Below are 13,418 nucleotides of genomic sequence, written 5' to 3' on the forward strand. Positions count from 1 at the left end.
CTGCTGCTCTGGACAGTTCCTGACATGGACAGAGGTGGCAGCAGAGAGCACCGTGTCAGACTGAAAAGAATACACCGCTTCCTGCAGGATGTATAGTAGCTTATAGGTATGGGAAGACTTGAGATTCTTAAATAGAAGTAAATTACTTCTTTATGTCTGTCTATGGTACAGTTACTGTTACATGTATAATATACTGGCGGAAAAAAACAGCTTTTGTACATTTTTTTTTTTTTATTTACCAACTAAATTCCAGTACTACAAGGCAGTTAAACAATGAAAGACAGAAAAAAATGCATTAAACATTTGTTAAAGACTGATAGAATAAATAAAATCTACAAAACAAGTAATCAAATCCGGTTTACCTCCCCCACAAAAGTTCTTTAAAATGCACATGCCCTATGATCTTTTTTCCAGAGTCTGATCCGATAAATGTCACTTAAAAAAAAAAAAAAGTCCCATTGTTTATGCCGCTGTTCAGACAGCAGACACTGTATTTGTAGTTAACTGGTAAAACCGCACTGAAAAAAAGGTGTCAAGAGAACTGATTTATACAACAGCTACAGGGCATGTTCTTGAACACCAGCTTTAATCCATTTTAAAACATTAACAAAAAAAGAAGCCAGGTTTCAATGGTACAGCTATGAGGCCACTGGTATAATAATACAGGTAGCATAGATCCACATCCAGGTGGCACTGACATCAGGGAGCACTCGAAAACCAGTTGCTGCATAAGAGTGGTTGCCACTGACAGAAGCTTGAAATAAGCTGTGTTCACAGGGTAGGGAAATATGGCCTTGCTGCAATTCATAACCAATACGGGGAGAACAGCCGGGAAAGGTGAGGAAAGATTCATGAGACATCTGCAGAGAAAAATCAGACATTTTTGGTTAAAAACAGATCAGAGACAGTTACGCTTCACCCCCCATTATTAACCCCTTACAAGACAGAGCCCACTGATGCACAAAAGTCTGGGTCAAATTAAAGCAATGTACCTCCCCGCCTTCTAAGAGCCATAGTGCTTTTATTTTTCCCCACCTACAGGGCTGGTTGGGGTGTCATAATTTATTAAAAAACGCAATCCTGGTGTGTTTTTTTGCGGCGTTTAAGGGGTTAAAGAGACGCAGCTGCCTCATTACCTCCGGCCCCGGACACATGTGTGCAGGACCGCTCTCACTGCAGCGGTCCCGCGCACATCAGAAGCCCCTGACGTTAGGAACGTGTATATATACACATTCCTACTGCACAGGGTATGTGCAGTAGGAACGTATATATACACGCGTTACTGACGGAAGGGGTTAAACATGTAGATGCCAGAGCAGCAGCGAGTGTACACATGCATATCACAAAGTTTATGGTCTTTAGAACAGTGACACCATCGTCTCCTAAGAGTGAGCTGCGGTGTACTGCTCCACCTGACGGATATATACAATAGGAAACACCAGTTTTTCTTGCTGCTTCCCCTACTGGCTTACAAGCAGCCCATAAATACACAATGAAGCCACTAGTTTATGCTTGTCTCAGCAGGATCCTGCCTCTAACAGGAGATATATAGTTAAAGCCAACTATCATATTGGACGGGCTATTTGGCCTGGTAAGGAATTAAAGCTGGACTCAAAGTTTGTTTCTTCCAGTAACGCTGCACATATTGGAGTGTAAGTCTGAGCGAGCTGTGGAATCCTAGCGGTAAGCTGGCATTTCACTTTCCTACATGTATGAATCGAAGTTTAACTGATGAATTCTCACTTTTATTACAGAGGCAGCAGAATGAGTGAATTCATGCCGCTACATACATGAGATTTTTGTTATGTGTACCTAAATCAGGTTTACAATGTGTTTATATGCGTCCACCAACTTTTGCATTACCATGGTCTTTACCTTACTGTCCTACATAGTCTGGCACTGCAGATCTGCGCCATTCACTTGGACAGGAGTTAAACTAAACCAACCAAGACTAACTTCCTTGCTATGCTCCCATAGGACCAGGGAAGAAGAAAGAAGGTAACTTGCTTACCTTTATTCACTGCTCTGTTTCCATTAAATCTTTGGTTTAACATGTAAATGAGACGGCTTGGGGCACTGGGGATGGTACTATGGTCCTCAATGGACTAATTATGGACTATGGTCTTCAGTGCTGAGCGGCACCAAACCGCCTTATTTACTTAGTGTCACTGTCATTATAACTTTCAAAATCTAAACCAACACGAGATGTGATATAAAGCAAGTTTGCAATTTAATTTACATACATTCAACACGGCACTTCCTGTTTGCTGACAGTCAGAAAACAGGAAGTCCAGTGTTTCCCAGGACATCTGAGCGCTCATGTGACTGACACACATATTGACCTGTGACTCTCTGTACTGGCCGGAATTCCTGTGTTTAGTCTGTTTTTTTTTTCAACCAGCACATGTCAAAAAAATCTGCCTTCAGGAGACTGGACCTGGATTTCTGGTAAGTACAGCTATGTTTTTTTTTTTGTTTATTTTAAACCATAAAAACAAGACATATTGTGAGCCCTGGAAAAATATTCAGGTCCAAAGGGCCACATTGCCTACAGGAAAATATTAACAGTCATAATAGAGTGACATTGTGTAATAAACTAATAGTACAACTGGGGAAAACAGGACAAAGACCAGACCATTTGATCTGTTGTGTGACAAATCATAATAAAAGTACAGCTTTGTTTTAAATCATGATAAAAAAAAAAAAATATATAAATGAATGTATATTGTAAACTTGCTTTATATCACATCTATTGTTGATTTAGAAAGTTATAAAGACAGTGACACTTTAATAAAGTTTTAACAAAGACTGAACTAAGGATAAAGGTAAGAAAAATACCTTCATTCTCAGTGCCCTGTGCGCTATGGGAACATTACCACTGGTTTAAAAAAAAAAAACAAACAAAAAAAAAAAAAAAACACTTTACTATCCAGTTCCTATTCCCACAAAAAGAATCTCACAATGTGAAGGTAGTATTACTACTAGACCTAGAAGATTTAGGGTCTTGCAATATACTTACAGCTAGCAGGCTGCTCCCCATATCGTCGCATAATCTGGTCATGCGTGAACTTCACAAAGGCATCATACTGTTCTAAAAGACAATAAAAGTTGTTACAGTTATCACAGTGTATATCATTTATATCATAGAAGGCATGTGTGCTTAGAACAACAAACACCATACTACCGTAAAGACTTTAACATAACTTAGAGGGATTGTTTTAGCGATACAACCTTGTGGAAATCAGCTGATCTTCCTACACACAAACCTGATTTCACCAGGGAAACATTGCAGCCAGTCAGGGGGGAAACAGTATTGTACAACGTCAATAGCAAGAAAAGCAATAAGAATGGCCCAAGTTTGCTAGTAAAATATTTGCCTTGCATATGGAGCGGCTGCCAGAGCGGGGTCTCCATATTCCCTAACAAGGCATATGGACAGGGGAAACTCTTTAAAACAGTCATCCATGCCAGACAACGTATAAGATTTTCCTGCTTACATATTATAAATGTAACTTTTAAGTTTTAAAAAAAAAGAGTAAGAAAACTTTCCCTGACATGCTTACATGCATCTCAGTCACCTGGAAAAGAGCTGGAAGAGAACGGGCTTAGCGCACACTAAGGTTAGACATACCTGCCAGTTTTGTGGTCAAAATTTCTTCATACTCTTCACGTACTTTATCTTCTCGTTCTTTTAAGAGACGTTCACATATCATTCCAACCTGTCTCAGAGTAAACAGTGGCTGTTCCTTCCTCAGTGGTGATGCTACTGATGTTCCTTTACGGAAAGGAAGCAAGGGAGTTAATAAGCAATTCTTTAAGTCATTTTACAAAAAACAGACAGCAAATCCAACTACACTGGATGTACAAGCTATGAACCTGGTGGGAATGATATCTAAGGGTCCTTATACATGGCCCAATAATAAAGCGGAATGGATCGCTGTTCCGCTTGATCGGTGCTTGTTTACATGGGTTGATTATTGGGCAGCAAGGGCTGCACGGACATAGCGATGTCTGTGCAGCCCTTACATTTAGTGTAAAATAAATAAATATATATAATATGTCCTCCGAGGCCTTCTGCTCTGTGTGCAGCTCTGCCTCTGCTCTTTGCAGTAACAGGCCACCGGCTGCTCAGCCAATCACTGACAGACAAGCAATTGGCTGATCGGCCGGTCTCCTGTCACTGCAAAGCCCGGAGCAGAAGCAAAGCTGCACACAGCGCAGAAGGCCTCCGGGGACACGGTAAGGCGAGTTAATATTTATTATTTTACACTATAATAATCAGCCGTCGGCTGTGCATCGCTATTACATGTAGCAACGTACGGTCGGCGCCTGATGATTTTAGGTCTGAACCAAAATAAATGATCAGTCAATGATCGTTCATCGGCTGATCGTTCTCTTTATTCCACGGAGCAATTATCGGCCGATTATTGCTTAGTGTAATCATAACCTTAGTCTCATAATCAGTAGAGAAATCTATTATAACATCATGGGTAGCCTAGTGTGGGTTTATTATGGCAGCACACGTCACTATTTCAGTGTCCACTATTATTGGCCACTGGTTGGGCAGGATTTGGCAAGACCAAAAATCTTGTGACAAGGAGGTTTAACTAATCCAATATAACATGTCATTGGCAGAGGTGGTAGTTGGCACAGAGTGCCATGTCTCTGATAGCTGCCTGGACATGCACATGTGACTGACAGCCACACTCCTCCGCTAACAGCTGGATCACAGAAAAGGAAAATCCTAGCCACCTAACCTTTATAATTGATCCTATAGACACATTTAGCACAAACATGGGCAGCTTTCCTTGCATACAGGTGTGAACAGGGCTTAGGTTAACACCTCAACCATTTACTTACCAGGTAAGTTTTGCCCGACAGGCAGGAAATGCTGTGGCTGGCTGTCACTGGAGCAGGGCTCTGTATGCTGGAAGCTGCTTTCTAGATGCCTTCTCTTCTGCATGCGCTTATACTCTTGCTTTATGTTGTAAAGAATTTGTTCTGCAAAAAGGAAGAACAATCATGTAACCCACTTTCTAACACAACAAAACCCAAAATAGTCGTCAGGTCTTAGCTGTGTGAATATGGTGAGGCACAAAATCCTAAAAAGCTATCTAGACATGGTACATACATAGAGTCCATATGGCAGTCATTACAGGGCGTGCATACACCTGATCTTATGCACAGCAGGGACCAGATTAACTAAATGGTGCATCAGTACAGCAATAGGGAATAGGTAAGAGATTGCTTACAGACAGCTGTCACCTCATCTCACACATATAGATCTAATGTTCAGTCCGTTTCCGGCCTACTGCAGCCCCTTCCAGATAGATCTGCCGAGATCAGCTGATCTTCCTGATAAGATTTACACCCTTCCAGGCGCCTGGTATAGGTTCACAGGCAGCACGTTCTTTATAGCGTACAGATGTTCATGGCTGAAGTATGGCCCAATTGTGATGGTGACAGAGCCCTATCGTCATAACACGCACTGACTTCTCACACCGGGCAGGAAGTTACGACACAGACGTCAGCAAGAAAGTGTTGTGCAAGGAAACTATTCTTGACAGATGTGTTAGTAACCACAGCATGTGACTAATCCCTAACCTGTGATACATAGCAGAAGCCTACACACCTACAGCAAAATGACAGGGATGTGTTGACTGAAATCTTAAGTCCACATTATAGGACCCTATTCACACATCAGTAAACCTGTCTGTACTTGTGGACAGAATTCAGATGAGTATCCGTCCCTATTTGCACGCAATGACTGACATGGGTGGATCCAGGCCACAAATAACCCGTATCATGGCCTGGATTTTTTTGAGGCATGGATCAGGGCACTTTTGCAGGTTTGTAGCAACTATAGATGTTAAAGAGAGCCAAAGTTTGTTGGGGAGGAGGGAGAATAAAAGAAATAAAATGTTGCAGTGCATACCACCGCTTCCGTCCACGAACGCTTCCTGGTCTAAGTGGGGACCAGAGTTGTGACGTGTGCGGTCCATTCAGCCAGTCAGTGGCCGCAGTAGGGTCATGACCCAGGTCCAGCAACCAATGCTGGAGCGGGGGAGGTAAGGGCATGTTATTTCTTTTATCCTCCCAAGCAGTTAAGTTTGGTCAGACTTGTCCTTTAAAGGGAACCTGTCACACGAGAAGAGAGGGAAGAGCCCGTCCGCCCCTCCCGGTGGAGACCCGGATACTTACCTCATCCTGCAAGTCCCACCCCAGAAGCCGGCCCCGCCACGAAGTCCCGCTGCTCCAGTGATTTCCTACGGACGTCGGACTCACCTCTTCTCATTTACATAACGTGTGCACAGAGCATTGGGCGGTGATTTTTTCCGCAGCGGGGGTGGCTTCTGGAGTGGAAGAGGTAAGTATCCGGGGCTGCGGACGGGCTCTTCACTCTTCTCGTGTGACAGGTTCCCTTTAAGTGTCCCTCCTATACAAATCCATCAAATGAAGGCGAAACGAAGTTCCACTGCTTAGATGTTAGTTGGAACCTACAAACCCTTCAGGCTACAGAGCAGTGCAGATTAGACAATCCTCTTCAGGGCAGAAATAGGGGTAAGGCAGCCTCTCTACAAACAGTGGCTTGGTGGATTAGGCAGGCTATTCATACCTCATATCAATCCGCAGCTAAAGAGGTAGTCACAGGGATTGAATATGTGCTAAGCTTCTAGGTCCTCGACAGTGTGGAGGAAGGGGCGGTTACTTTTTATGGATCCAAGAACTGTTTCCTGTCCAACAGGAGTAGGAGGTGGACCTCTCCAGGGGTGCCGTCATGGGCTCAAGGAAAAGCAATCACCCATGAGTAATTCTCCATCCCCCTCCTTAGTTAGGGGTCATTCACATGTCCACAGAATTCTGTCCTTACACATACAGTGTTCTGCGGACTGAACCTGGGAGCTCCCAGTATCATGATTAGGAGCTCCTAAGTTTGTGCTAGTGTACGGACACAGGAGCTGCTGCCATAATCAATCATGATGCTGGGAGCTTCCAGGTCCAGTCTGCAGAGCACTGTCCATGTACAGACCTCTGAATTACATGGAACGTGGCATAGAAGACAATGATCACCCTACAGCGTTCATGTCGGCTGATCGTTGCTGTCATTTGTCTTTTAAACATGTTGAAAAAAAAAACCAAACAACTGTGATAGCAGCGATCTGCTGCCGTCCCTCCATGGAATAGGAGCAGCAGCAGACCACCACTATCCTCTATGGGCTGCCTGGACGATCTAGCGATCACCCGGGCAGCCCCCCCGCACTCACCCACTCACAGCAGCCGCATGTAATAGCAGTGGCAGCAAGCGGGGAACGAGGTTCAAACGAGCGCTGACAGCGGTTGTTTGCTCCTCAGTCGGCCCCTGGAATAGGGCCTTTACCCTGCCTGCCATTATGTAGTGGCCTCTGACCCCTGTGAGACCATATACTGGTGCTGTTGGCCCTGGGTTCCTCCTAATGCAGGACACTGCTAGACCTCATGTAGCTAGAGTGTCAGAAGTTCCTGCATGATGACAGCATTGGTGCTATGGACTGGCCCGCCTGTTCCCCAGACCTGAAGCCTATGGAGCACATCCGGGGCATCTTCTTCAATCTACCGAGGCCACGTTGAACCGCAGACTGTCCAAGAGAACATCCACAGCTTTGTGAGGAGAATGCCCAGGAAATGTAGAGGTCATACAGGCACATGGAGGCCACACACACTACTGAGCCTCATTTCCTTGTCTTGAGACATTTCCACTGAAGTCAGCTTAGCCTTTAATTTGATTTTTTTCAGTATCGTCCCAAATCCTGGACCTCTATGTGATATTCATTTTGATCTACATTGATTTTTTTCTGTTTTTTTTGTTCTTGATGCATTCCACTATGTAATAAAGATTTGCAACCGGAATATTTCATTCATTGAGATCTAAGATGTGTTCTAGTGTTCCCATTGCAAAAAACGGATTGCAAAAACATAGTGTGAACCCAGCCTTATTCTTTTAGCTGGATGGTAAAAGCTGAGAACATCAACAGAGAACCCCCCAAACTGTAGGCACCTGGAGGAAGTTTCTAGTATATAAAAGAAATATCCCGTAAAAAGCGGCAGGAAGGGGGGTGCGGGAACTTCATACAATGTATACTTACTTATCCTTGTGCCTATGGAGCGCCACTCCCTCGCTTATGGACCTTGGCTGTCATTTTGAGCTGGATCCAGGAGCAGTGCTATGTGGCATGAGGATAGGCAAGTATATGGTGTTTATTAGGTATTATGCTGCTTTTTACTTCATAGGACTTTAAAGAGAACCTGTCACCCCCCGTGCCGGGGCAGAGCCCGACCCCCCCGGTGGAGACCCTTATACTTACCCCGTTCACGAAGTCCCGCTTCTGGTGCCGTTGAGATATCACCGCGGGAAGCCCAACGCGTGCGCATCAGAAATGAGTCCGACGCTCAGAGAATAACGGCTCCATTCATTCTCTATGAGCATCAGACTCGTCTCTTCCCACGGTGATATCACGCCGGGAGCAGCTCCAGGAGGACTTCGTGAATGGGGCAAGTATAAGGGTCTCTAGCAGGGGGTCGGCCGGGCCCTACCCTGGCGGGGGGAATGCCAGGTCCTCTTTAAGGAGTTTCCCCATGTAAGCTTCAAGTGCAGCCATAAGTCAAAAAGGACACTAGATTAGAAACAAAAGAAAAACCAAAAAACCTAGAAACATTGTATCATGTACCCCATCATACACACAGCTTCTGTACAATTAGGAATAGAGCTGTCATGTCACTGAAGAGACCAATAAGACAGGCGGCTACTGCATCCTTTCCATCAGTCCATCAGCATTTACCAGACATAATATGGCTGTTCCAAGTATAAAGAGATCCGATTACGAATCACATAATAGTCACCTATAGGAAACACAAGGGTACCTTCATCCCACATTACAGGATCTACATCCTAAACCAGGGATGGGGAACCTTTGGCCCTCCAGCTGTTGCAAAACTACAACTCCCATCACACCTGGACAGCCAAAGCTCTAGCTGTCCAGGCATGATAGGATTTGTAGTTTTGCAACCGCTGGAGGGCCGAAGTTCCCTGTCCCTGACCTGAACCATCATCATATGGCAGAGAAGGACACACCTCACTTCTGGGAGTAGCTTTTGTAGCCCATATTCTACATTATAGAACATATAAAGATGGGTTAACACCAGTGTAATACAGAGGTGTTTCTGGGTCCATATTACACGTACAAATCCTGGCCTGACTACAGGTACTATGATGTAAACGGACGGCTGTCATTACGGGTTATGAGGGCCACAGTGTGCCAGGAATTGTGTGTGTGTACTATGAATCCAGTCTCATTGGCAATACACTACACATACACTATGCAAAGACTTCACCACCTCAAGTAAGGCTCCATTCACAAGGGTTTCTCCCTAGGTTCGGAAACTAAAGCCCCTATTCCACGGGTCGTTTAAAGGAGCAATATCGTTCGTATTCGGCTGATATCGGCCACTACGAACGATATTCGTCCCGTGGAATAGAGTGCAACGATCAGCCGACATCGTTCATGTCGGCTGATCGTTGCAGTCGCTCGTTTTTCAACATGTTGAAAAACAAGCGACTGATATAGCAGCAATCTGCTGCCGTCGCTCCGTTGAATAGGAGCATCGGCAGCAGACGCTGCTATATCCTATGGGCTGCCCGGACGATCAGCCCCCCCGCAGCTCCCCGCCGCCCCCTCCCGCACTCACCCGCTCGCTGCAGCTGCGTTGAATAGCGGCGGCAGCGAGCGGGGAACGAGGAGCAAACGAGCGCTAATAGCGCTCGTTTGCTCCTCCAAACGACTCGTGGAATAGGAGCATAAGTTGGCTATACCCTGAATGGATGAACAGACCCCCCCCCCCCCCCCTTTATCTACCGTAAGCGAGACAGCCCACCACCACTTTGGGCACATCTGTGCACTTTATATAACTATTTCTCATATATAGTGTAAGGGCCCTATTCCACGGGACGATTATCGTTCGGAACACAGAACAATCATTTGGTGGAATAGCAGTTAACGATTAAACGATGTACGAGAAATCGTTGATCGCTTAATGAGACCTGGAACTATTTTTATCGTTACTCGTTTGCAGCAGCGCCAAATGCAATAGTGACGACAAGAGGACCGCAAGAATGGTCATAGTTCCGTGTAATTGGGTGAACGATTTCAGGTTGTTCGCAATAGCTGTCGTTTGAGATAGTTTATCGTTAACTCTTATCCGAACGATAAGAGTTACTGACTGGAGAATCGCTGGCCCCCTGCAGACTCACAGTCATGAGCAAAAAAGGTTCCTGTAAGTCACTGGTTAGGAGGCGGACGCACACAGTGACTCCAAACATCACCCTTCACTAAACCACAAGATGATTCATGTGCTGAAGCTTTAGTAAACTATTATACGCAACCCCCCACCCTCCCAGTACAAGGAGAACAAATGCCTTCACACCAGTTGTCACTCATCCCCCCCCCCATGCAGAACAGCAGGAGGTGACTGGGAAGTAATAAAGTAGCACCCCGTCACGTACCCAGCAGCAGGAGAGACATCTGGGGGACCCATACAGGAACATGGCCTTCTGAACACTTTACATCTTCATGGCTCAGCTAGAACATAAACTATCCACCATTTTAGCCCCTCCTGGCTCCAGTGTAACATCTATCACCTGGAAACTCTCAAGAGACCAGACATGACTTCCAACCCTCCGGCCCCCGGCAGGGCTCCATCCTCACTCATCCTCCTTATACACCAGGCCTCCTCGGGCACGGAGACCCCCCACAGCTCACACAGAAGTACAACCTCCAATAACTAATACTGACTATCTGGAAGAACGCCACTGCCCCCCTGCGCCATATATAAGACCACCGGCACATACAAGTAACCAGAACGCAGAGGCATTTACCAGGACATGCCCTTTAAGCATGACAAGGAGACTGGGGAAGCAGGTGCTCCTTTCGGCCTATACACTGCCATAATAGACTGGCACAATGGCAAACCTTCCAGACCGGAGCTGTGTGCCATCCAGGAGTGCCCACCGGGTGACATATAAAGTGGTATCCCAACTTCTGTTACAGGGTATACAGAGAACTCATATGCTAACACTACAGATGCCGGCAGCGCCATGTGAGGTGAGTGGTCAGGATCCCTTTAAATCAGGGATGGGGAACCTTCGGCCCTCCAGCTGTTGCAAAACTACAATTCCCATCATGCCTGGGCAGCTGAAGGTCCCCCATCCTTGCTTTAAATGGTCCTATCCCAACAACCGCATGTGACAGAGGGTAAAGACAACAGGAAACCTGACCCTGACGGAGCAGAAAGCTCTGTGCTAAACTACAACCCCCATCATGCCCTCCCAGCCATGAGGAGAGCAGCGGTTCTGCTATAGTTACAGGTCAGGGCGGTACCCTGGTCTGTGTCCCTGTGGCCCCCCACACAACAATGAGCCCGGTACCCTGGTCTGTGTCCCTGTGGCCCCCACACAACAATGAGCCCGGTACCCTGGTCTGTGTCCCTGTGGCCCCCCACACAACAATGAGCCCGGTACCCTGGTCTGTGTCCCTGTGTCCCCCCACACAACAATGAGCCCGGTACCCTGGTCTGTGTCCCTGTGTCCCCCCACACAACAATGAGCCCGGTACCCTGGTCTGTGTCCCTGTGTCCCCCCACACAACAATGAGCCCGGTACCCTGGTCTGTGTCCCCCCACACAACAATGAGCCCGGTACCCTGGTCTGTGTCCCCCCACACAACAATGAGCCCGGTACCCTGGTCTGTGTCCCCCCACACAACAATGAGCCCGGTACCCTGGTCTGTGTCCCTGTGGCCCCCCACACAACAGTGAGCCCGGTACCCTGGTCTGTGTCCCTGTGGCCCCCCACACAACAGTGAGCCCGGTACCCTGGTCTGTGTCCCTGTGGCCCCCCACACAACAGTGAGCCCGGTACCCTGGTCTGTGTCCCTGTGGCCCCCCACACAACAGTGAGCCCGGTACCCTGGTCTGTGTCCCTGTGGCCCCCCACACAACAGTGAGCCCGGTACCCTGGTCTGTGTCCCTGTGGCCCCCCACACAACAGTGAGCCCGGTACCCTGGTCTGTGTCCCTGTGGCCCCCCCCCACACAACAATGAGCCCGGTACTCTGGTCTGTGTCCCTGTGGCCCCCCCACACAACAATGAGCCCAGTACCCTGGTCTGTGTCCCTGTGGCCCCCCACACAACAATGAGCCCGGTACCCTGGTCTGTGTCCCTGTGGCCCCCCACACAACTATGAGCCTCCATACTCTCACATAGGCACCAGTATGAGAGGTGACCCCAGTGCTGCCACCAGGGCCCACATACTGGTAAACATCTCCCCCTAGGAGTGCCCAGCAGTGTTGTCATAGGGCCCTCCCCACCCCAGTCCTGAACAATAGCCATGGCAATCAATAGCAGCCGCGGATTCCTGTGATGAGGGAGGACATAGGGGCCCCAGCCCTCCCCCACCAGTCACCTGACCTGTCACCCCCCTCCCCCACCAGTCACCTGACCTGTCACCCCCATTCCCCCCTCCCCCACCTGACCTGTCACCCCCATTCCCCCCTCCCCCACCTGACCTGTCACCCCCATTCCCCCCTCCTCACATTGTTACCCCGGCCGGGGCGGCCTACCTGCTGTCAGCCGGGACGACACCTCCCCGAATGGTGAGGGCTCCATGCGGAGGTATTTCTGTGGGGAGGGAGCGGAGGGGGACAGGGGGGCGCATCTCCTCCTCTTCGGGGACGCCGCCGGGCTCAGCAGCGGGTCAAAGTCGATAGTCCTTTTAAGGGTGGCTCCACAGGCCATGTCCAGGCACGGACGGCGGGATGGCGGACTCTAGGACCCTGACAAGGCGGCTTCACTCTCCGGATGCCCGGCCTCTCTTCAGGCGCTGTCTTCCTCAGCGTCCGACCGCACGTCCCGTTTACTTGCTCGCCCTTCGCTTTCCGCGGAGTATACCGGAGAGATATCAGCCTCACCCAGGGCGCTGAGGTGCGGGGCTACCGGGGATGGCGAAGGATGGTGAAAACCCGCTGACAACAGACGCCGTGCGCTGCCAGGCTCGAGCTCCTTCCTACTGCTCCTCAATATGGCGTTAATAACAACGCCACTGATTCATTCTCGCACCGTCAGGCACTGGGGGGCCGCCCAAAGGCTTCTGGGAAAGCGAGTTCGCGCGAGGGACGCCACCTAGGCTACGCAGCTGTGAGGGAACTACAATATCCGGCATGCACCGCTTCGAGAAAGTCGCTTCCGTGTTTGAATTTAAATCCCAGTAGTTGTTTTGAAACTTGTTGTAGTGAGGGGTATGCGGGCAGGTCACCGCCATGACCCTGGTCTGCGGACCACATTCTAGGCCCAGAAACCCTCCATTACCGGGGTGTCTGCTTCAGGGAACC

General features: G+C 48.1%; 1 protein-coding gene across 1 annotated transcript; it reads right to left on the minus strand.

The window, feature by feature from the left end:
- Positions 1-211: 211 nt before the first annotated feature.
- Positions 212-13,156, minus strand: AKIRIN2 (akirin 2). The gene is made up of 5 exons (XM_069974729.1): positions 12,651-13,156; positions 4,861-5,001; positions 3,632-3,775; positions 3,020-3,091; positions 212-860 (listed from the first exon to the last, which is right to left on the minus strand). Exons 1-5 carry the CDS (start codon positions 12,823-12,825, stop codon positions 850-852), a joined length of 543 nt encoding a protein of 180 aa, XP_069830830.1. The 5' UTR covers positions 12,826-13,156; the 3' UTR covers positions 212-849.
- Between the last annotated feature and the right edge of the window lie 262 nt (positions 13,157-13,418).

The sequence above is a fragment of the Dendropsophus ebraccatus genome, chromosome 6 (genome assembly GCF_027789765.1).
Source record: "Dendropsophus ebraccatus isolate aDenEbr1 chromosome 6, aDenEbr1.pat, whole genome shotgun sequence".
Lineage (NCBI taxonomy): Eukaryota > Metazoa > Chordata > Amphibia > Anura > Hylidae > Dendropsophus > Dendropsophus ebraccatus.

Bases quoted from the DNA above. Each gene is read 5' to 3' on its own strand.
- AKIRIN2 (XM_069974729.1), bottom strand. From the start codon at position 12,825: ATGGCCTGTGGAGCCACCCTTAAAAGGACTATCGACTTTGACCCGCTG. The intron at 3,776-4,860 runs GTAAGTAAATGG...CTTTCCGTAAAG, and splicing joins TGTCGGGCAAAACTTACCTG to GAACATCAGTAGCATCACCA. The intron at 3,092-3,631 runs GTATGTCTAACC...ATTGTCTTTTAG, and splicing joins TTTGACCACAAAACTGGCAG to AACAGTATGATGCCTTTGTG.